At 39.9% G+C, this 25,000-nt stretch overlaps 2 protein-coding genes across 2 annotated transcripts in view; both read right to left on the bottom strand.

Annotated features, from left to right (window-relative positions):
- The window catches only part of LOC138028413 (hormone-sensitive lipase-like), a 12,027-nt gene extending 8,817 nt beyond the window's left edge, over positions 1-3,210 (bottom strand). The window contains exons 1-2 of the mRNA XM_068875949.1: positions 1,359-3,210; positions 631-870 (exon numbers count right to left, since the gene is read on the bottom strand). Coding sequence (XP_068732050.1) covers positions 631-870; positions 1,359-1,913 — 795 coding nt within the window. The 5' untranslated portion in view covers positions 1,914-3,210. The remainder of the gene's footprint in view (positions 1-630; positions 871-1,358) is intronic.
- Positions 3,211-7,791: 4,581 nt separating this feature from the next.
- Positions 7,792-25,000, bottom strand: part of LOC138030747 (NADH dehydrogenase [ubiquinone] iron-sulfur protein 2, mitochondrial-like) — a 22,230-nt gene continuing 5,021 nt past the window's right edge. Inside the window, exons 2-15 of the mRNA XM_068878624.1 lie at positions 24,938-24,994; positions 23,455-23,535; positions 22,277-22,397; positions 20,607-20,719; positions 20,218-20,292; positions 18,812-18,889; positions 17,726-17,811; positions 15,506-15,625; positions 12,735-12,786; positions 11,561-11,638; positions 11,389-11,484; positions 9,875-9,958; positions 9,448-9,505; positions 7,792-8,057 (exon numbers count right to left, since the gene is read on the bottom strand). Of these exons, the coding sequence (XP_068734725.1) occupies positions 8,020-8,057; positions 9,448-9,505; positions 9,875-9,958; positions 11,389-11,484; positions 11,561-11,638; positions 12,735-12,786; positions 15,506-15,625; positions 17,726-17,811; positions 18,812-18,889; positions 20,218-20,292; positions 20,607-20,719; positions 22,277-22,397; positions 23,455-23,535; positions 24,938-24,994 (1,137 nt within the window). The 3' untranslated portion in view covers positions 7,792-8,019. The remainder of the gene's footprint in view (positions 8,058-9,447; positions 9,506-9,874; positions 9,959-11,388; positions 11,485-11,560; positions 11,639-12,734; positions 12,787-15,505; positions 15,626-17,725; positions 17,812-18,811; positions 18,890-20,217; positions 20,293-20,606; positions 20,720-22,276; positions 22,398-23,454; positions 23,536-24,937; positions 24,995-25,000) is intronic.

Raw genomic sequence — 25,000 nt, 5'->3', positions numbered from 1 at the left:
CGAGGGCTTTGTACGAAATTCATATATTGGAGTCGTAGGTAAGGAACCTCTGAGCAAAAAAATCATCAGAGTTGATAAATAACTCATGTAGTTTTGACAAAGCTTGAATAAATCCCAGGTTTGGGTGGACACAAATCCATGACCATGGTATTGCATGGATTTAAATCATCCATCATACCTTCAACTCTTATGCATAAAATGCATTAAACTCATTGGGAAGATTAGCTTGGGATAAGGTGCCTGAGAGAGTTATGTTGGACACGCATATCCAGACACAACAAGATGGTAGCCAATTGGTTACCCTACCACATTCCACCACCTGGCACCTGTCACACTGAGGAGGCAGTCAGTGAAATACTTGCCAACTCATACTTACCAAGGGGGGAGGAGGGTCGGAGAACAATTTACAAGTCACATCCAACAATCGAGCACACAAGAATAGATCCGCAACAATCTGCAACGTTGAGCATGTAGGCCCCTGCACCAATACAAGGGATGCCCCCTACAACCCTAATGTGTAACACTGCTGGCCAGCAATGCCTTGACTTTAACTTTGCCTAAATTTTACTTAGCCACATTAAATAGAAAAACAAACAGAATAGTTCCAAAATAACAATGTGGTAAATGTACCTGGATTCCATAACTTTCCGTCAAATTCCAGAAAGCTTGACAGAAATCTGCATCTGTGTTCCTGGTGACCTGTGCAATCTGTTTTGCTCGCATCTCTGGGTTTACTGTATATTTGCCACTACTTAGGATGGACACAGAAGCCTGTGACATGCTATTTGTTTTGTGTTTCTGATAGCCCTCTGCAAATGAGGCCATAGCTACACAGACCAGTTGAAGGAAGCCACCAATTCCATGGGAGTACTACATAAGAATTCAAAAATATCATCACCTTTTCGTCAAACTCCTTATGATAATAAAAATAAAATCCTCTTGTTTATGGGTGTTATTAATTAAGTTTGTGAGTCATAGGTTACTTTCAGACAGTTCACAAAAGTTCCCCATTTGCTGCATTCAATCATGACTGTTTCCATCTTTGTTTTCAATAGCAATAAGTGCAATCTGAGGAGTGCAACAAGTGTATAGAGAGTGGTGGAGGCATTTCCCTAAGGCTATAAAAGTTGCCAGTCGTGTATGACGGCCTAGATTATACAATACTGGGCCACTTATTTCCGGAATAATATTGTAACTGCTAACAACAAAAAAAAAGAATCCAAACTAATTTGCATGTGCTCGCCCTGTATAGTCCTGATTTTTTTGGTGTGCAGCCTGTCTGTGCAAGTATCTGCTCATTAAAAAATTATACCATCTAGATCGTTCTAAAGTACTCCTGAAAATTTGTTGCACCTTACCTGAAAACCGAAAGTTCTCCCGTAAAAACATTCTGTATCCAGCTGTTCAAATGCAAGTAATACACCAGAATCATAACACTCAGGGAATAAACAATCTAGTGCACTATCGTCACTAAGGACCCTTGCATATTGAAGACATTCAGATAGTCGTTGTAAAAGATTGGCATACGCCTCAACTTCCTTGCTATAGTGATGCCAGCGAAAATAAAATCTGTTACGATGGCTTTGACAATATGCAGCGAGATCTGTAACAGAACGTATGCCATGTTGCACAATTTCTATCAAGCTCCTGTATCCATTTCCCTTGACATCAACGCTGAAATCAGACACTGGTGCTGCTTTGGCGAAAAATGTGATACTCTCTTCCAAGCAAGGAATTGTTGCTGCCATCAGCTTGAAACCATCGTGGTATTTCTTATACACTGCCTTGGACGTATGTTGTTCAAAGTACTCTATGTTATTGGAGAGTATGCGCGATAGATGCTTGAGAAGTACCGGAAAATCACTGTATTCACCCAATTCACGACCAGTTGAAGAATCCGTGTCCAAAGCCATCTTGAAAAACGCAAATCTGTGAAAAGCGTTTGTTTAAATTGTGAAATAATCTTTTATATAATATCCCTACAGCTTTGTATTCGTCAAAGTTCCTCATGAAATTGAATTCCTTCGGCCAGCCCGCCACTACTGGAGGATTTTTGTCCTGGAAGCTTGTTAAAACTAACGAAAGGTGGAGAAACACTTGAAGGCATAATTATCTTCTTGTAACTAAAGACGCCGAAATGAGAGATAATTACTCCGCAAAGTCATTCATTGATATCCGATATCTTCTCTTTATAGTAGGAGAAATCCGGATTGTTTCAACGATAATCCGTCAAGAACCAGTCTTTCGCAATATTATTTTCGCTCCTTCCAAAGCAGCACGCGCAGAGCAAAACAAATCATCATTCATTATCCCGTTTAGCCTCGTTCGTATGAGGTAGCTCGTTACTATAATTAGACGGTGGAAAGGGACGGGACATGGACACTTCGAGGGACACTTCGACAGGAAATGGCACATTCCAGTTCCTGAGTGTGTTTAAATGTTATTATGACATTTATTTTTAAAAATTGGGCCAAACTTATTCCCAGAAATAAAAATGATTAAGTGAGGTATTTGTAATGTCCAATCCAGAGTAAGAGGCTTTCAAGACAGAAACAGCTATAAACTTCCACTATGATTCGACCAGAAGTTGCACGTCTGCGGGAAAGAATACAAGAATGACATCATTTGAGTTAGCTCCTTCAGAGACAATTATATCAATCAATTTTTGTCCATTTTTGATGACTAGTCACTTTCAGCTCTCCTTGTGATTGCCGGTCCAGAGCGTGTTGTGACTTGCCCGCTCATTTGCAAATTCCTCGTGAGCCCCTAGAGATGATGAACTGCAAGAATAACATCGGGCGCTTTCCATTCGATCACAGCCGGGTTAGGAATCGAATAGAACGGAAATATTCCGGAAGAAATTTCGGAAATTTCCGGATTCCGGAACAACCGGAAATTCGCGTCCCATTGGTTCATTCCTGGTCGGACGCAATTGTTATTTTCATTTTGAGAAAATACTCATTGATGCGATTGGTTTGGAGCGGCCAATCGGAAAATGCTGTTCCATTTGCCACACGAAATTATCGAAAGTTGTCAGTGAATCTTCTGGTTGAAGGGAAAGTGCCCATGATTTGAGTCATCTCCTGCTGAACCGTAGTGTCCCTCGCATTTGTCATCTTCTTCATCTTCACTGTTTTCACCACTGCAGTCATTTTGGCTTGATTCATTGTTGCACCTCACTTCATTTTGACCAATTCTGTGAGGATTTATCTGCTGTCAAAAATAGGCGAGTTCATACTGGAGTCCAATGGACCAACTTCGATACATGTACATTAAAATTCAAATCTAAACAATTGGTCTATTGCAAGTAGGCCATAAGTGTGACGAGAAACTCACAGTCAACGTCAGCTTACTTACTTGACGTCTTATCGCCTTATCGTGTTTTGATCTCCTCGAGTACGCATTCGAGGGGGATAAAACTTGACTTGAGATCGTACTTCGGATTCTCTAAAGATACCTCGTTTTTAAGGTTACAAAATAAGGTACTTCATAGCGCTGCGTAACTGGCGGCTCGCGAGGGATCTCGAGGGGCGAAGCCACGAGAAGGCTGAGGCCTTTTTTTGTTTTCCTTATTTTCTCTGCTACCGCAAGTCCTGGGACACAGTGTCTTAAATTAACGTTAATAGCAAATTCAAAGCCATTTATGAATTAACGATAATCGTTAATTTGGAGAAGAGATCCTGTTGAATGCAGAGATCCGTAAAATAACTGAGACAACACAAACGGTTTGGAAACAATGTACAATGCATGTATGGAAATTGTTTACCAAGGAAGATGAACCGAAGAGATGAAATTTTTTTCGGAATCGTGCCACGAGGATACGCGGAAAAATTCCGAGTGCTCCTTTGCAGGAGTCGAACGTCGAGTCGAACACACGACCTTTTCCGATTACCAGTTCGGATCCTCTACATTCTCGTCACCAGGGCTTCGGATCTTGCGTTTGCGCTGAACGTTGGGTCATGCGCGAAAACTGGGGACAAGGATGCTCTCCTTTATTGTAACACTCGAGAAAGCTCGTTGTTTAACCTTTATCGTGGAAACAGACTTCAATTTTTTTCGTTCGGGACCAAGAATAATTTCTAATGAGCCACTGATCCAAACCAAGAAGGCGTGGAATGATCCATTTGGGGCTCCTCTGTTCAGTTACAGAAATTTGAAACAAAAAACTGAGGTTGTCTTCTAAAGCTGCGGCTGCGCATGATCTGGAACAGGTCACTTGTTAACGGAAAGAATCGCAGGCTCATTCTCATCACCGGAGCCTCGGAACGACCCGAGGTTCTGGGAAACTCTGTGTAGGAGAACATGTGCCCTAGGGGCCTTATAGCCAAAACTTGTCTATTTGAGCTTTATGGCGCCTGCTCACCCATCCTGCTAACACGAATGCACCAATCAGAGACGCTTTTCATTGTTCTTCACGAAAACTAACGAGAAGACACTTTGTTTCAGGGTTCCCCACAATCTCGACCCTAGAGCTCTTCTCTTGACTGAGGGAGAGAAGAGCTCTGGGGAACCCTGAAACAAAGTATCTTCTCATTGGTTTTCGTGAAGAACAATCAAAAGCGTCTCTAATTGGTGCATTCATGATCACACGAGGAGTGAGCAGGCGCCGTAAGGTTCAATTAGCCAATTTTTGGCTATAAGAACGCCACGGCGCATGTTCTCCGACATTGAATTTCCTAGAGCCTTGGGTCGATCCGAGGCTCTGGTGACGAAAATGGGTTCCCCAGAGCTCTCCCCTCCCTCAGTCATGCGCAAAAGAGAGGACCTCCGGGATCGAGATTGGGATCTACTACTGAGCTGCAGGAGACTCATGGAAACCGTAACCAGGTTCACGAGACAATTGAGCCGCTACAGCGCATTCTCGCTGTTGAAATGAAAATAAAATATATCATCTCTTCACTTCAACGAAGAAGATGAAGCAGCAGTGCTGTTTAGAAGAGAGGCACCATTTATCGCTCACCTTCTGCAAGCGAACTACTTTAGCAATACCGGGGCAGGTTAACTACCAACCTTAAGCAATATGTGAGAAACAGAATGTGATGCATCCTATATTCTGGATATTATTTCACAAATTCAAACACGAACGAAGAGTAAGAGGACGAACAGTAACATAAAGAGGAGAACAACAATAAACAACGAAAAAGGGCAAGAGAAGGTCGGAAAAAAAAAAAGACGAAGAGGATGTCTGAAAATCCTCCTCAATAAATGTTCCAATGGCTTTTCCCAAAGAAATTGGGAAGGGCATTGTCATGGTAACTTGGGTATCTAAGAGTTTTGAGTGGGATTCATAGTCATGCCACTTCCAGTTTATAAGAGAAAAGGCCAAAGAACGAGGACAGTGTATTAAAGATGCATCAACCGTATTCAGTTTCTATTCAAGACCCAAATCAATTGTCTGTCTCTGAACTATTTTACGATTTAGAAACTGTTACTGCCGGAGTTATTATATTTAAAGAAAATGCTAAGAACGAATCATAAAACTGTTACCATTAAAGCGCTGTTATTATACTTAACAACTTTTCCGATATAGAGGCTGTTATCAACAACTTTTCTTTCTTCCTTGGGAACTGTTTGAGCTAACAGAGGTTTATTTGTCGTGAATAAAAAGAGAGAGCTTTTCATCCGTTTGTAAACATTCCGTGTCAATCTATATAAATCACCTGACCCCACACCCCTTTACTTCATTTTTGGGCACCTTCAGCTTTCCCCCCTCCTTTCAAGCTACTTTTTGGGCATGGCCCCCCTAAATCCCACCATACCCTATCCCATAAAAATTCGAATTCGCTCTGTCGTTGGCTTAACGTTCGAAACGTCTGCTCTTGTATCTCTTTACGGTGGTTAATTTGCTTTTATGAACTCAGTTTAAAACCACCAAATTTTCGGAATTAGGGTAGTGTTAGTATTCTTGGTTTGCATCCACGTGATGAGACGGCCACGTTGGTGCACAAAACAATAGAAAATGGCCCCACAAGTTTTGCATAATAATAGAGTCAAATTCCCAAAAGACATTTTACTGCATTGTTCTGTACACCAACATGGCCGCCGTGACGTCAGATGAAAACTATCAATTCGGATACATACTCATACACATACATCAGTATAGGAGCCCATAACCAAGGAGGCTACAACTCCAATACGAGGTTTTTGTGACCGCATTTTCACAAATCAATCTATTTTTTGACCAGTGACCATTCTCAATTCCATGGAAGAACCTGGAAAGGTCTGGTTTCGCGGGAAAATCAATCTAAAATAACTCGGTCTGTAAAAACGCCGTCCTACCATAGTTAATGCAAGGAGATGGTTTATGAAACTTGACAAATTCCTTTGTCTCACGTTTTTGTCCGTGTTTTTGGCACTGACCGTGCAAAAACCACACGTTTTTTGCGAGAAGATAACCAATCAAAACCTTCGATTAAATTATGCGCAACTAATTTACGAACCCGTGCGAAGCGAAAACAAAAGATTGTGTACTGTTACGGTAACGTTGTCCTCGCTTTCGAAGATTTTAAGTTTTCATAACCAGTCCCTCGATTAACTATGGTCCTACAAATACAATGGAGCTGTAAGCTCCCAGTCATGAGCTCCTGATTAGTAGTAATATCATTTTAAACCGTTTAAACAGGCCTTAATTATGGTGACGCGAGGTGACTAAGGGCGCGCAGGGGTTGACGATACCCGGTCCGGGAAAATCCGTTCGGAACCACTCGAGCAGATGGACAATTTTCTTATTCCATTGTTTTGTCTGTTGCCGGCATAACACGACTGTCGGGAGTGAACATGATTCAAACGAATTATATAATCGGGATGAACTTTCAAGTAATAGGCTCGGAAAAGCCTCGCTTTGACATTTTCTTAGACAGACTACAACAATTAAATGGGAAGTTAATTCCCTACTCTTTGCGAAAAGCGTGTGGAATCTCTTACGTCCCACAGAGTTTATGAAAACTGAAGGGCTTGAGACGGGGATTTCATTTTGTTGTCCTTTTCGAAGATGACTTTTGCAGACTGATGAGATCATAAAAAAAGGAGAACAATTCCTTCTCGGTCTTTTTAAGATCCTGAGCTTTAACAAGCAACCCGGGCCAGTTTGACAATGAAGACACAGTTTGCGATGCTAATCCGGTTTTGGGACGATTATGAATGTAGATTAAAAGCCCAAGGAGTATGGAGTCAGGCCGGGGTTGGAACCCGCTACCTCCCCCACGGTAGTTCGATGCTTTACCTACTGAGCCACCCGGCCGGCGGTCTCTCCGCTAGTCAGAGGCGCGGGTCTATTTCTAAAATGAGGTCACAGCCTGGTGTTGCCATGAGAAAAAAGCAGTTTGTGGTGTCATGTTATTTAGCCCCATTTAGCTCTATCAGGAAACAAATAGAAAGGCCGTAAACTGATTTTTACGCAAAAACGGCAAGAATGGAGAGATTTATCTCAACCGTAGAAAACTTTGAGTTGAGGTATACTTTAAATGATACGGAAAAAACGACAGTGTAACCACAGTATGACACTTGTGGTCCAGCTTCATACAAAAACCTAATACAAATTAATTGAGATTTGTTTCCCTTCAGACACCCGTCGTGCATTCAACTAGCTTAGTTTGACGAAGGGCTAACGCTCGAAACGTCAGCTTTTAGAATCCCTGTACGGTGGTCAATTTGCATCATCAACTCCGTTGATAAAACCAAATTTTTGTGTACTACTTCCCCACCGACGCAGCACCACAGTTTCTTTAGAAACTACCCCCTTTAGCTTGGCACATGTACAAGTTCACCTAATTTTGTACCGTTACAAACATGTTTAAGAATGTCCAAGACTGTTTAATGATTCTTATCTTTGATTTTCTATTTTACAAAGTGACAGATTCACATTGGTATTAATGCCAGAAAATGAACAGGTTCCCACAATACTTCTTGCAGAGTCACACGAGCGCTTAGGAAAGAAATCGTGTACACGGAAGTGAAAAGATGTCTTCAAAAAATCTTTCCAGTACATAATACACTTTATTCTCGTAATTGCATCAAACGTCAGCGATCGACTTCCCCGAACACAACATCGAGGGTACCTAGTGAAAAAGAACACATTTACTCAAACAACATTTGAAACGCAGTGAATCACGTAGGAATCAGCGATAAGGCCCTCCTCGTTATTTGTTACAAAGGGAAATATTTTTCCATTTTCCCTGGGAGCCAATCTGCGTGGTTCTTTACGCGACACAAGCTCGCACCTGATTTTCGTCCACTCTTCTCGTGGTGCCGCGAGGTCCCCTTACTAAGGCAGTTCGAAAGGTTTTTAAGCTGAGCGAGCGGGCGTGCGCCACACAAACAATACTTAAGTTGCTCGCCTCAGCAAATGAATCAAAATGGATGAACGATACTAAAAAATGTGACCTAAAATCGAGAAAACCAAAACTAATTAACAATTAGACCCGTAGCCCGCAATACGCAATTCGGCGTAGCCAATCAAAATACAGGATTTGCATTAGTCCACTAGTTGGGTGATACTAATTGTTGTTAGATGTGGTAAAAATATCTCGAAACTTGGCTCGGTGACCCACATAATTAAAAAAAGAAGCGAGAATAGTTTTTTTGCACTTATAAAGAAAATCTCAAAAAAATTATGTGATGGAATTTCCTTTTATCTTCCATCCGCGTTTTCATAAATAATAAATTCTACTTTTGTAGAGTGTTTTCTCGTGACGTCACGGCCGCCATGTTGCTGTCCCTAACAAATAGAACGGCGGCCATGTTGTTGTCCCCAACTAATCATCCGGGAATTGAGCTCTATTATCATGCAAGCGTTTTCTTTTGTTTCGGTGGAAAACAAGATTACTGGTCACGTGAGTGAAAACACCCTATTGTGAGGAAGTACTGGGATCCTGATCTAGAAACGAAAAAAATACTTGGTCACCTAAACAGTTTTCAAGATATTTTCCAAAAACGGAATTTTGGATAGTCTCTTAGCAGTGCTGAACCGTTGCCAGGGCAAACGTTGGGGACTTGCGAATACCCTTAAAACGCTTGTCAATGGTGCTAGACAAATGTCAAGACGTTTCTCTACCGAAAGGATCGACAGTGTTTTACTCCTATCCCATTGAAAACCCAATACTACTTCTGACAAACCCTTTCGAGCCTCCACGCACCATGCAGACTCACTAGGATGCCACACTATGGAGATGAAAACGGGAGTAAGGTTGCATGGCGGTCACAAGAAATGCAGAAACGTGTGAGAATCAAAACACCGCGCACGCCAAGCGCGTAACAAATGATGGGGTCGCGCGGGACATTAACCCTCCTTACCCCCTCCCACAGACCACTTGACTTGAATGTTCGTTGGCTTTCACTACAAGATTTACGTTATTCAGTTAAGCCTAAGTCATATTTACAGGCTGAAACGTGGTTACCTTCTCAAAACTTACGACATTCAAAACGAAAATACGACTGAGCGGAACTTACCAATAATTGCAACAACATCTGCCAACATGTGGCCTTGAGATATCAGGTCCAGTGCAGCCTGTACAAAGAAGAACAAAAAGGTTCACCACTGTCTCTTTATGACAAAGTGAAACTGGTTTATTGACCGAATGCAAACCTGGGCGCCAAAAATTTTTTGCCCAACTAGCCTCGTTTTACAACCCCCCAAATTCTTTCAATTTTACACGTGTTAACGATACTAGTTAGGCTAATTAACACAAAGACAAAAGAATAATTTGTTGGCGGCCATTTTTGCATTGGGTCATTTTGGGGTGTAAGACCAAGCGACTGCACACGCGAGAGAAAACTCTTGCGTGCGAGATATCGCGCACGTCCCTTACATCCTTGGTCAGACTTTAACTTCTTTGAATAGGAGTTCATGTGATCACAACGATAATTGACAACTCACCAAATGCGCAAACCCGGGAGCTTTTATCTTGCATCGATAAGGACGGTTGGTGCCATCCGACACAATGTACACACCAAACTCTCCCTTAAAAGAATAAATTGACAGTAATAAGTAAATTTTGAACCTCTGAAATTGGGTTTCTACTGAGCGTTCTGAAAGGCTCATTAAATCTCGTTTATTCACGGCATACAGAGCGTTTTCACTCACGTGACCAGCAGCCATATTGGATTACTGAAACAAAAGAAATTATTTGCATAAAAATAGAGTTCAATTCCCGGAGGATTAGTTTGGTACACCATGATGGCCGCCATCCCTTTCTTTAGGAATATCAACGGGAGGTCGTGACGTCATGTGAAAACGCTCTATAACGTATGATCACACCAAGTGTTGCCAAGCTGAAAAAGTTGGCAGAAGTCAACTTTCCATGCATCCAAACGCTCAAAATTAATTAACCTATCTTGAATCAATTTAACAAATTGATGTCAGTTTTCTATGCGTCTGTTCTGTTATTGATCATGCATTGCGTCATAACGTTGTCAAAGTAGCTGTGGATCCACAAGGCGATAGCCGAATGGATCTGCAGACTACTTTGACAATGTTATGACGAAATTCATTGTCAATAACAGCACAGACGCATGAAAAACTGACATCAATTTGTTTTTTTACAATAACAAAAAGGTAGAGGGGTCAAAATGAAGTCAAAACACGAGAAGAAAGCGAGACAAAAATGCGTGAAACTTCCATCTGGCGCGAGGAATATCGCGTCATTATCGCATAAATTATAAATTTGTGTCAATAAAAATTAGCCAATGAGCGCGCGAGAATTTTTGCAGTCATTGTAAAATATTCCATTCACGCCTGTTGGATATGAGATGGCAAATAGCCAACGCTCATGGAATAATTCTTACCTATCCATTGCACTTTTTTTTTGTCTTAGCTTGTTGCACTGATCGCTCTGTTCTATGGAAGTGTTGAATGCAACTAGATTCTGCAGGATGCAGAGACAATGACAGTGCCTAGTGATGTCTGATCTGGGGAAGTTTACTTTTCAATGGCGAAAAGCGAATTTGGGAATGTTTATGCGCTAAACAAGTTTCATAAATGCCATATAAACACCATCACTATCATCACCACAATCATCATAACCATCATAGTCGCCGTCATATCGTTGCGGAGCTTAAAAGACGACGACGACGGCCACGAGAACGCCATGACGCAATAACCTTTTGTTATCCAGCTGAATTTTTTCCTTCAACAGCGCACGCTCTAATTGGTCACTTTGAGGTCACATGACATTTAACAATAATACTGTTTCCCGCCAAAACACTCTGAGCGGGCAACCGTGCAAAATCTATGACGTCAGAGGGTAACAGTGCACTGTTACCCGCGCTGCGAATGCCTTGTCGCGCAATCACACGTCCTTTCGCTGAAGAAATTGCATGACAAACCAAAAGGACATCCACATCCGACTGTCTCCTCCCAATGCACCCAGTTCATTGCCCTCTACATCTTACCTTTGGAGCTTCAATTGCTGTGTATGTGTCACCTGGTGGAACTTGGTATCCTTCCGTGTACAGCTTGAAGTGATGAATAAGAGCTTCCATAGACTCCTACAACAGAATGTTAAGTTAATGACCACAACTGCAAAATGGCAGCAAGATAATCTCCGCAAAGGAAGGGACTTACCTTCATTTCAGCTCTCTTAGGTGGCGAGATTTTTGCATCATCTACTTTGACTTCGCCTGGCGGCATCTTGTTCAGACACTGTTGTGGAATCAAATGTGGTAAGAGTTAAGTTTCAACACTTCTTTCACTTGATATGCTTTTGTCCACTACTTTTGTCGCTTATTGTACACTCACTTGGACGTCCGCACTTAACTTAATTATAGGGAGTTTAAGAAACCACGACGGCTACAGCGACGAAAACGTCTGAGTTTTCCATCTTGTTTATGTTGTACAATATGGGCGAAGTATCCTATAACCGGATTGGTACGTACGGATTTGAAGTAAAGAGAGAGAACGAATTTGTCAACGTTGTCGTCAAAACCTTAAAATTGATCATTTTTGAAGTTGTTGTTTTGACTAGCACGGGAGAAAAATGTACAAAAATGCGTGCCGCACGTACAGCACGATCACTTTTTCCTCTTTTAACCAATACTATTACTGCCTTTTGGCAGAGTTCCTTTGTGTGGTTTGAAATTACAACAGTGGGTACCCCATACTTCTCGATGCTGTGACACGGAAATACGCAGAAAAAAATCCGAGTGCTCCTAACACGAGTCGTATCTTTCGATTTCAAGTCCAGATTCTCTAACTGAAGCAGAATAGCTGGAGCTGAGGTCATTAAACTAGGTTTATGATGTGAGGAACCCTGAAATGTCAAATGCTTACATAACTGAAAAAGAGCAATGATCCTCGTACTTATCTGAACAATTTAAGCAATTGTCTTTTATAGACACCTGAACAATTCAGGTTGCTACAACGGGATTCTGCTCTACAAACTGAGCTATGAAGTCACGCAGTTGGGAGCAGGTCAAGGTGTAGCCTGCGAACAAGCTCTCTATTGGGGTCTCCCGCGAGATTTTCGGGCGCGAGCGGTGGATCGAGTGTGGCGAGCGAAGCAAACCGCGAGAGGACTGGGTGGGATGCTCCCGCCCCAATCCTCTCGCTTGCCGCACGCGATCCACCGCTCGCGCCCAATGGAGAGCTTGCTCGAAGGCTAGTCAAGTTGTTGGGTTCATATGTTCCCGAGAGGGAACAAGTATGATACATTTCTTTCTCTTTCAATAATATTGAGTGATGGTAAATGTCAAGCTCAGTAAATAAATGAAATGATGAACGTTTCTCATATATAAACAACCTGTTCGATGATGTTCAAACTTTGACGCATTTCCTCCACTCTGATCAAATATCTGAAAGTGAAACTCGATCATCAATGAAAAGAAAAGTAATGGATAACTACAGTTCGTAGAGTCTTACGGGGCGTTCGATTGACGCTGATAAGAATACGTGGAATGATGATTTTAAACGGTATGTGTGGCGTTTTGAAGCAACAAGAACAATAAAGATATGTTTAAAATAGCATTTTAGCAGGTGTTTGACAATTTTAATGCGAATCTCCATAAAAACGAAGGATTTCTAACTTCTATTCCATGTATTCCTATTCCGGAATACGGTCAGTCGAACGCACCCTTAGACGATGCAGACTTCTGCACAGACACAGGTAATACAGGGGGTCAAAGTGTGCTGCCAAGCTTTCTTTTTTGCGAGTGTCAAAAACCAGCAGCACCAAGCAGGTAGGAGCGTGCGTGGCAGGCGTTCGGACGGGAAGGAAAAGGAGAGCCGGCGGGAGAACGAGGAGGGCGCGCGAGGGGGAAGGCTCCTCGTGCGCCCTCCTCGTTCTCCCGCCGATTCCCCATTTCCCTTCCCGTCCGAACGCCTGCCACATAGGCTAGGTAGGTAGAGAAATGCACCGAATCAACACTGATTATGAAAAACGAAACGACAGCCCGCGAACAACCACCTCTCACTTGCTTTGTCCAACGAACGTAGTGCGACAAAATACAATCTCGACCCCAGAGCTCTTCTGTTGACTGAGGGAGAGAAGAGCCCTGGGGAACCCTGAAACAAAGTGTCTTCCCATTGGTTTTTGAGGAGAACAATGAACAGTGTCTCTAATTGGTGCATTCGTGTTAGCACGAAGAGTGAGCAGGCGCCGTAATGCTCAAATAGCCAATTTTTGGCTATAAGAACCCTACGGCGCATGTTCTCCTACATAGAGTTTCCCCCAGAGCCTTGGGTTGATCCGTGGCTCTGGTGACGAGAATGGACAAAATAAAGGAGCAAGAGAAATCGCTGCGTGTAGTATGTAACAAAGCGTCCTCTTTTCCCTCTCCTCAAATTGACCTCTTTAGCTTGTACATTTTGTTTTCCAATTTCAGACCACGTGATGTTACTCTAGGAAAAAGTTTCTTTCAAATGTTGTCTTATACACGTGTATATGTACGCATAACTTAAGAAAAAACAAAAGGCAAATTCCCTTGAGAACATCACGTGGTCTGATATGGGAAAACAAAACGTACAAGCTGAAGAAGTCAATTTAGGGTGCGTTCGATTGACCGTATTCGGGAATAGGAATACGTGGAATAACAGTTAGAAATCCTTCGTTATGAAGGAAATTCACACCAAAATTGTCAAACACCTGCTAAAATGCTATTTCAAACATATCATTCTAATCCTTGTTGCTTCAAAACGCCAAACATGCCGTTTTAAATCATCACTCCTCGTATTCTTATTCCAGAATAGGATCAATCGAACTTAGTACCATGGGCTCAGAAATTCTAGGTTGCGAAGCAAGCTCTAAAAGGGAAGGGAAAGAGGAAGGCCGAGCAAGTGCTGGAATGGGAGGAATCTGGGGAGAGCTCCCTTCTCCTCCTCTCTCCAGTTCCCTTCTATTTCGGCATTTGCTCTGCCTCCTCCCTCTTTCCCTCCCCTTTTTGCGCTTGCTCTGCCGGCTAAGAAATTCGTGCAGTGTCACCCTAGTTGTACTTTTTAAAGAAAACATAAACAGTTACCATAACCTTCAACTGAAAATATCCCAACGGCTTACTCCAGCCAAATTTTTGGAAAAATAAGAAGGTGGCTTTTACACTAGCCGGGCACTTAATGTTTATCAAAATAAAGCATGCAGCTCATTTATTGAATTACGCAGAACTCGCCCGCGCGTCATCTTGCAATAGGGAGCTCAAGCACAAGACCTTTCCGAGCCCACGGATGGAAACCGGAAGTGTTCATATCACACACCAGGACAGTAGTCTCCCCTGGATTTTTAAGGACGGTGCCTACTATTGTTATTGCGCATACGTTCTACGCAACTCCAGATACTCGGATTTCCTATCGGTGATGCTTTCTAATGCAGGGATATTTTTTTGCGGTTTAAAACTATACAGAGAAAGTAGATCTTTGTAAGTACTCTTGGTATCTATGGGGGTAACCATGCATTCTTTAGAGATAATTAAGCTTCAATTTTAGAATGAACGCCATACATTGCTTTATATTTTAGAGCTTACTACAAATATTGTTCATGAATTGTCTTTGAAAAATGCGTGGTTACCCCCAATTTTCTTGTTGGATTTCAATAACACTTGTTAAGGTCTACCTTTCCTGCATAATCATAAATCGGGGCAAACATAATGTACCTTTGAATTAGTAGGAACCATCCTTAAACTAATCGTTTCTGATAGTGAAAAGATACCTAGCAATATAAATATAGTGATGGCAAGATAAGTTAAAAAGAAAAACAGCTCACTTCGGGTTAACGTTCATGGCTCAAAAATGTCTCGTGTTTAAGCTATGATGCTTAAGAGACCTTTTTGCAGATAGATACGGCGGCCATTTTGATTTCTATTGTTTTAAATAGCTATAATGGGATGCCCAGGGGGCAAATACATATTAATTTGCTCCCTGAGCATCCCATAATGTCTTTCGAAACAATAGAACTCAAAATGGCCGCCATATCTGCAAATAGGTCTATTAACCCTTTAATCCTCAAGACTTGCCCAAAAAAAGGGCAAAAATAGTTTATCCTGCAAGTGTAGCTCCAATGAGGTATCATGATTCAAAAAGCTGTACCTGTCATAACAGTCGCCATTTTTGCCAATGGGAACATCAAACTCAACCTGATCATAAGCATCATATGGCTGTGCTTTACGAAGATCCCACTTGATGCCTGAACCACGCAACATAACTCCACTGCCAAAAAAGACACTCAGCATCAATAACTTAACATGTAGCAGCAGTACTGGCTCGTTGATGAAAAACAAGCAGAAACAGAATGGTACTACACTGAGCAAAAAACTAGCTATTATCATATTCTGTTGGGATTATGGAGGAAAAATAACAGTCTGCTCTTTTTCCGACAAAACCTAAAAAATACAACTCCAAAAAAAAAATGAAGAGCTATTTTTTTTAACAAGAAAAGAAATTCTCTTTCACAAGAAGGTCAACTGAACATTCCCTTTTTGAAGAGTTCTATAGATGCTTTTCAATCACGTGATGAGACGGCCATGTTTGTGTACAAAACAATAGCAAATTACAGCTCATGTTTTGCATGATAATAGAGTCAAATTCCCCAAAAACTTTTTTCTCCATTGTTCTGAACACCAACATGGCTGCTGTGACGTCAGGTGAAAACCATCTATTGGATTGTAAAGCCAAATCACCCTCATTCCCAAGGTCCGTGGTCACTGCTTCAGGACAGGGAAAAAGGCAGACCCTGAGAACAAAACTCTTTATGCCCCAAACTGTACAAATATTATCATTTTCCTTCCATTTTTTGGTCGTTTAAAGCCCCTGAAATGCACATTTACAGTGCGGCGGCAAAATCATGACAACTATGATTGGCGTTTACTTGGCTTTACAAGGTTCTCTAAGAGTCGCCCTTTTACGGGGCTACAACTCAAAAAGTTTTTGTCTGAATCCACTCAGATTTTCAGGACAGTTTGAACACAGGTAGACGTACAAAACAATGTTGGCGTTTTTTAATTTTTTGCTGAGTTTTGATTTTGTACTATACTTTGTCTAAATTCCTGGTCAAAAACACTATTTTGCACTTTGAAGGAAGATAACAAATGCAAACCACAATATATCAAAAATCTAGCTGAAAATTTATCTAAAAATCGATTGCTTCAAAAAAATTTAAAAAAATTAAATCCCTTGTAGCTTAAACCTCTAGGATAGGACCACCCGTGTTTGCTTTGAGAACCGGCCTCATAAAAAAAGCAACATTCACACAAAAGAATACTTTTTGGATTCAAAACCACATTCAAGGAGCATTAAAATGGTTATTTCATTGTCATAGCACAAATACTGACTAGTTAAGTACGTTATAAAAAAATTGACACCTCGAACCTATGACAAGAGCTTAAGGCAGACTTTTTGTAAAACAGACCACAGAAACGTTAACCACTAAGATGCACTACAAATGAAGGATGCCCTACACCCTCTTGATTCATTCAATTTGTCCCACTTGTCCAAGCATGATGATAATCCAAGATGGGGATCAATGGTCAAAGCAGAGACGAAAGTCCCAAAACAAATATTTATATATGGATAGAATTAGGGGTTTCCTTATTATTATCAAAGAGCTTTTTATGTGTCCACTTATTTCCAGAAATTTACGCATGTAATTAGATTCACACCCAAGTTTGACGTCCAACACATTTTTTTATTCACTACTTGCACAAATCCCATAATACACCTCTTTTACCCCCCAAAAATCTGCAAAGGCATTGTTTTCGACTTCTCTTGGGACATTTTTATGTCCCACGAGAAATTGCAAACAATGGTTATGCAAAAGTCTTGGGGGATTATAGAGGTGTATTATGGGATTGAGCAAGTAGTGAATTACTGGAAAGTGATTAGAAGGTCAAAATGAAAATTTCCATGAAGTTTAAAAAAATCCTTTGCAGTGATTTTGTTAAGGTGGCCCTGATTCAGTTGCAAATAATATTTTTAAACTTTGCTGAAAGTTTCATGTTGGCCTTCTGATCACTTTCCAGCAATAAAAAATGGGGATCACAGAGGTCGTTTTTGAGATATGAGCAACTAAAGCCAAAACATTGGGTTGTCTTTGCTGGGCTTTCCCATTGCTAAGGTAACTTATTACATCACAATGACGATCATATCTTGTTTGGAAATAATTGGTGTTTCATACGGTACTATAATACGCGGTACACATGTTGTTGCGTCAATCCTCTAAAGAGAGTGTCTCTTCGAAGTGTTGAAACTGGTTTGAGTCACCTGAAGTCTAAGCATTTGCTAGGTTAGGGTTAGGGTTAGATATAAACCAACCTAAAGCCCCAGTTAAGGGCATCGTCTACAGAAACAACTCCCACATCAACTGTACGCTGCTTCCAAATTCTGTTGTTTGTCAACATCTAAATAGTAGAAAGGGGAAGATAGAGCAAACATCAGTTCTTAACTTTTAATACGTTTAAGATCTTCATTTCTCAGCAAAGCAAATTGGACAGAGACTGCAACAAAAACCTCTGCCACACTATGTATATACAACAAAGCACAAATCTCTTGAATTTAGGCTCAAGGCATTTCCTTCACTGATATTATTACCGTATTTACTATAATTACATAACCGTAGGTGATTATTGAAAATTCTCTGCACTGATTGGTTGCACTTGACATGATTGTTACCCAATAATCACCTAAGCATTTTTCTTCAAAATAGCCACAAGTCATTTTGTCGATGTGACAGACAAAGAAATTAATTGTTTCAAGGAAAATGAGTATTTTTCAAATAATCGCCTATGTAATTATACTAAATTTGTCTAGGTTTCTATTAACCCATATTCACCTTGCTTTCGGCAAATAATTGTTAAATAGTTTTGACCAATAGCAAAAGATAAAAAAAAAAAAAAATTTATATAATTATTCTCTGTTACAAGAATTAATTTAGTGAAATTCAAATAAAAAATTATAAAATAATTAGGATAGTACACGCACTCTCATTGGTCAATAGCTGTGTTTAGATGAGGGTATGTAAACACGGCTGTGACATCACACACATTTTGATTGGTTATGTGTTGTCAGACACATGTTTTGATTGGCTGGTAGGATATATGAGCGTGTATCAAGAAAATCTGTTTCAATCAAAAAGTAAAAAACCACCATAATTCCTTCACTTGTCAAATTAATTTTGAGAAGTATTTTATGAAAGCAATAGTGGGCTTTTTTCCGTGTTTACGTAGCCTCATCTAAACACTCGGGGGAGTTGGGAGGATTCTCGATAGTTATGTGAACCCTCAATTGCGTCTCAGGTTTGAATAACTGTTTCAAATTATCCCAACTACCCCTCGTGTTTAGATGAGGCTATTGAAACACAGAAAAAAGCCCTCTATTGCTCAATTGTTTTTGATGCCTAACCTCCTCAGTTTCATCAATACGCTGTGAAAACTTTGCAACAAAGTCATAGATATCGTCCATCAGACCCAGAGGTAAATCCTGAAAAAAGGGAAATATAAATCTTAAAAAAAAAAAGACGCACTCATGTACAGGTAATTGCTATTGTAACATTCTTGTCTGCTCATCGATCATTTTCAGTTTCCTATGCTGGGGGTGATGATGGTATGACGATGATGATGACGATGACAATAATAATAATATTATTAATAATGTTTAATAATAATAATAATAATAATTATCATCATCATCATCACTTAATAGGCCCTTTGCAGCTTGTGATATCATGGTACAAAAACCACCATACTGGAACGCAAATTGCCCGCTGGGACATCTAAAAGAAAGAAAATTTAAATTAACTTGCTTTCTTTTAGATGTCCCAGGTGCAATATGCATTCCAGCACTTCCTTTTGTCAGAACTGGCCGGCCAGACCGGTCAGAGTGCAAAGAAAATGCAACAATTTGAAGGAACACTTGCATGATAGTCCTTCGCATTCTTCTGGAAGAGTGTAATTACATAACTTTATATCATCCTTGAAGTATGTTAGTATGAAGGTGATGAAGAGCTAATTAGTCCATCCAAATGCCTGGTCTGGCCTGTCAGTTCTGTCAAATGGAAAGCGTTAGTCTTCACATGGTTCTTCTTGATTAAAACAAAGAAAGTGTGATTTCTAACAGAAAGAAATCTACATTGTAAGGATTATTTCCAGAAGACATAGACCTTATTCATAAATGGCGGTCACTTTATAATTCTTTTGTCGAAGTGCAAATTAGCCTACCAAGCCTCCATACCATACAGTGAATTGAAAAGAATTCTTGCTTTAAAATGAGGCTTGGTAGGCTAATTTCCACGTGGACAAAAGAATTATAAATGTGACCGCCATTTATGAATAAGGTCTATGGTATTCAAAAATATATAATTCAAAGATAAATGAAAAAGATGTGTTTTTCCTTAACTACAATACTTTTTTCAAATGGTATTTAAGGTTTCAAGTAGAGTCAATTGAGCAAATGAACAAACTTAGGCCATAGTCACTTTACAGATGCCTGGAAGTATTGATCTGGCTTGGATTTGAAATGAAATACAGGTTTCTGAGAAGATCTTGCAGTAAAGGGCAGAGCTTAAGCCTTTCCTCCTAAGCATAAACACTTATTGATTTTACTTGTAAATGGGGGCCAGTTGAGAAGTAAAAGGGTTAAAAAGAAGAATGTAAATGATATAAGGAAACTAAAATTTTTGTTAACCAAGCATTAGAGTTGACAGCCAAGACAACAAAAAACTAGATGATGATTTCGCCAACAGTAGGCTTTTTTGAACAACTGTAATAATGCAACAAGTGACAGTAAAAACAGTAGGAGAAAAAACTCACCAAGGCCACTCCTCCTGGTCTAATATAAGCAGCATGCATGCGGGCACCTGACACACGCTCATAAAACTCCATCATCTTCAGGAAATGAAACAAAAGGTTGAAATACCATAAGAGAAAAAAACCTGTCTAACGACCTTTCTCACAAAAGCATAAAATTTGCAATAAAAAACTGCAAAGAGTTGGATATACTGACAAAACTCAACTGCCAAACCCAGAAACCAGTCAGATGTTTACAACCTTCTGAGCGCTTTCTACTCAACAACAAATCCATTTTGAAATATTTTATGCAACCAATGGAATGATCTTTCCCAGTTGCACAAGCGCAACCCAAAACACCTCACACCTCTGCTGATGCTGCTGATACCTAAAATCCCTTATTTACTGATCACCTTTTCTCTTTCTTCGAACAACCAAAAAAATGGAGTCATTGCACCAACATCAAGAGCATGTGTGCCAACAGCCATGATGTGATTCAACAGTCTGGTAATTTCAGCAAACAACACTAGGAAAGAAATTTAAATTGTACCGATCAGCAAATACCGGTAGATGGCTTTAAGAAGTGGATATTTGCTTAAGCCAGGGACCATTAAAAAATTGGCACATCCCTCTGTCTATTACGTCCCCTTAACTTGTTAGTCCCTGAAGAGCTTTCCATTGATGATTAAGTTAGGCAGAGTAAAATCTATAAGGATTTTTTGCTGATATCATATATTGTTTCCATTTTGTTTCACTAACATGCAAATTTGCTCACAGAAGGGATTATGCTATTTACAAAATAAATTGACTTCAAAAAGGTAAAACAACTTGTTAAATTAAGCTAACAGTCAAATTTTAAACCTTTTGGCTTTGATAACAAGCAAGTTCTTAGCCATCAAAAATTGATAAATTCTTGGGAGGCAATTAGGCACTAATGACATACCCTAGATACACTCTTTGTAAATTTTGAAATTTTCAAAGCATCAGTGCTCAGAGATTATCTAGTATATCAGGTTCAAATTTTCAGAGATAGCTCATTATGCAATGCACTTTATTGTTGGCTGAATGATTAAAAAAGTATAGCCTTGTGCTAATGAGGGGAAAAAATGTTTACAAAGATTGCCCCATAAGTATCAGTCTTAGGAGAAAAAGGGTTAAGTCCCTCTCCAATCAAATACTTTCTCGTTGCTTCAAATTTTGAAAATTTGTTTACTCTAAACCTGACTGGCATATTTTTAGCCTGGAATAATTCAAGCACAAAGGCTGTTAATTTTTAATAAGTGGTGGTATTTTTTTCTCTGCTACTAACTTTAACTGGATCAAGAAGAAGTGACATCAAGGCCTACCTTGATTAAGAATGTGGCATGTCTATTTTGGGTGTGGGGTCGTAAGGGTGTGCAGAGTACCATAGTTGAAACAACCTAAACCTTTACAAAAATGCTACCCTTGGGCTTAAACATTACTTAAAGCATACAGAGTAGTGGTTCTCCGCCTTTAAGGTAAGCATTTTTGTAAAGGTTTGGGTTGTTTCAGCTATGGTACACTTCACCCTCTACCCCTACCCCTACCCCTCACCCCTTACCCCACCCCCTACCCCTGGAATAGACATCCCTTTAAGAATGCAGTGTGTGTGTGCATGCATGACTGATTTTGTAAATAGCAAGGCAGTTTCATGATTTGTGTTGTAGGTAGTCATATTTATAAACCAAGAGACTCTTTCAAGAATTCACCCCTGTCTGGCAATCAGTTATTAACCATCCAATCAGAACTTTACTTTTTTTTGCATAAATATTTTGTCAAACACACTCTGAAAATTTAAAGTAGAAATAATACAGAGAGAAGTCATTTTTTTTAAACAAATTTGACATTTTTGAAACAAGTTTCAAATTTACGTTTGAAGAAAGTACATTGAGACTCAAAAAAGTGCACAGCTGCCAGTTCCAATACAAACCTTGATCATGTCTTGATCCCCTCCCTAAAGGCCATACAACTTTTAACTAAACATTCCTGTTCTCTTTAAATTCAATTTGAAAATCAGATATAGATCTTGCAACAACATACAAACATTCATTTTCTTTCTCACCTCTGATCCATTTAGCCCTTTCTGGAATCTCAATGTTCAAGAGTCTTTCCACAGCAAGCGAATAACATTGCTCATTTGTCATCATAGACACATAATCTAGACGGTCAAAGTATGGTAATGCCTATAAAGCAAGTGATAATAAATAAGTTAGTGTCCAAACTACAACCAATAGGAAAATGAAAACAAAGGGGAAAAGGTTCTCACATGACAATAAGTCTGTTGTAATCTGAGCTCATACATGTAATTATCATTTTAATACTGTCAGTGGTTTCGAAGAGTGACATGCAACTGGTCAGAAAGGAATAAACTCTGATGATAAAAGTAACAAGATCTTTGGAGCTCTCTTTTACAACAGTTCTTGAAATGGTACAGCCACAACCAAAAGGGCATCTCTTAGATAAGACACAGTGCCAGTTAATGATACAGGTAAGAAAGGAAGGCCCTACAAGACCTCAGAGGAATGCATTAAAGTGCCACTGAATGCTTGTCTGTCTCTAGCAGTGTCACTCAAGTCCACACTTTTACAACAGGGTAGATGAAGATGGTGTGAAGCTAGTGATCTAGCTGAGTTTAAATGAGGCTAAATATCATTTAGGCAAAGTTTAAACCAAGCCAATACAGTGGTTTCTCCTGTGATATCTGGGGGGGGACTCCAGGGAGGTTTGCAGGGGCATTGCCATGTGCTTTGGCTTGAGTCACCTCTCTCCCCCCTCCCATGTTTTAGGGTAGGTATCCATTCCACACACTGGTCTCAGTGATGTGTTGACGGGTGCTGTGGGAGGTGGACTGTGGCTTGGTTGCCATGGTGACCTCCTTGCTACTGAGGAGAGTGTTCCTCCTCTCTTGCTACCTTTACGACACCTACCTTCCAGTATTAAATTGGAATAGTGTTTTTAAAGAAAAAATATTTAAGGGCAGAAATTTGGATTACATGAATACACATAATTTTCCCGAGCCAGTCCTTTCTTCTGGAGTTCTTTTTATTTTTACAAAGACTTGCCTTCATCAAACCAACTGGAAAGACAAGTCCAGGAATAAGAGTGCATCAGTGCGCTTTTGCACTTTCATATTTTTGTGCCCCTAATTTTCTTCCCTGTACAAATACTGTAATTCAATTATAGCGAGTTAATTATGGTATTTTAGTGTAACATTAAAACATAAATTATGTACAAGTACACCTGTAGATAAGTCTTATACTCAATCAATTTCTCTGTGCCACGGTGTAGCAATCCAACATGCGGATCAGCACGTGTAATAACCTAGAAACAACATATGTGCATGGCAGCATTTTAATTTGTTTGTAGACATGCAAACATAAACCTTTACAACAGTTTTAAGAGGTTCAACTGAAAGGAGGTATTTACAAAGTTTGGTGGAGTTGAATTCTTAACTGCTGAAGACAAAATTAATGATGCCCCAACCAAAACAATAGATATTTGGTATTTTTTTAAACCAGTTTAAATTTTGTAAACTGGTTTATTTTTATCCTTTGTCTAAAAAAGGGATTTTCCTTGTTTTGGGGTGTAGTTAAAAAGCAGGAGCTTGGTTTTTTGGGGGTCTCAAAAGAATGAGATATTTCCTTTCCTCTGTTCTCCTTCTCCTACCCCTCCCTGATCTCCCCATTGCCTCCATCCTACCCCACCCCACCCCTCCTTCATAAATTGTGTGCATTAAACAAGTTATATTGCCAAATGAATCATTAAAGAATATCACTGTTTTTTCATTACAAAAAGTAGTCCTACTATGTGAAAGACAGAAAAAGTTTTAGCTCTGAGGAAGAGCTAACACTCAAAACGTCAGCTTTCATGTTTCTTTGCAGTGGTAAATTTACCATATCAACACACTTGATAAACCCTTTTCTTTATTTCACTTTCCCATGACACAGCACCACAGCCTTCTTTATAATCTAACCCTTTACCCTAAATGTGAAAGATACTTTACTCTCAATAGCCCACGAACCAATATTCTTAACCCAATGACCAAGACAATGGTTGTTTTAGACTAAACACTTTAAATAAGTGATTACTCCAATCACTACAATGTATGCCAATCCCTTACCCAGAATGCAGTGTCTGACACTTGCAGACTGTAGGGATGGCCACAGTGGTGAGAGCACTCGGCTCCCACCAATGTGGCCCGGATTCCATTCCCAGACTCGCGTCATATGTGAGTTAAGTTTGTTGGTTCTCTACTCTGCACCGAGAGGTTGCGCTATCTGAAGTGGGTGTTTAGACTTAAATTCAACCAGCCTCCATGAAAGCTAACCATTCAAAATAAGTGCTTAACCCAAACAACCAAGCTGAACATTTCGGTCTTTGATAGCACCAGAGACAACAATCCATCATAATAATCTTAAAATGATTCTCTAGTTTATTTCATATATGTAAATACTCTATAAAGAGTTCCACTTAATTACCGAATGGAGAAAGCTGTCTGACTATGTTAAAATGGGTGGTGTTATCAAAAAAAATTAAACTGGTTGAAAAAAATGGACTGGTTTCCATGTAAAAGCTTTAACTGACTGGTTTTAAAAAAAATGAAGCCAGAGGATATAATGAACTACAACTAGACAAAATATTTGAGTTACGGTGCACTTTAATTGCTTACTTGTAGCTGGTTGCCAAGTTGAATACAGTAAAATTATTCTATCAGTTCATCCACTGTTCTCTTTCCATCAAGTTCCAACACAAGGCTCAATACGCCATGAGCAGCTGGATGCTGTGG

This window comes from Montipora capricornis, chromosome 13 (genome assembly GCF_036669925.1).
Source record: "Montipora capricornis isolate CH-2021 chromosome 13, ASM3666992v2, whole genome shotgun sequence".
Classification (NCBI taxonomy): domain Eukaryota; kingdom Metazoa; phylum Cnidaria; class Anthozoa; order Scleractinia; family Acroporidae; genus Montipora; species Montipora capricornis.
Note: the sequence above shows the minus strand (reverse complement) of the source record. Positions and strands in the feature narration are given on the sequence as shown.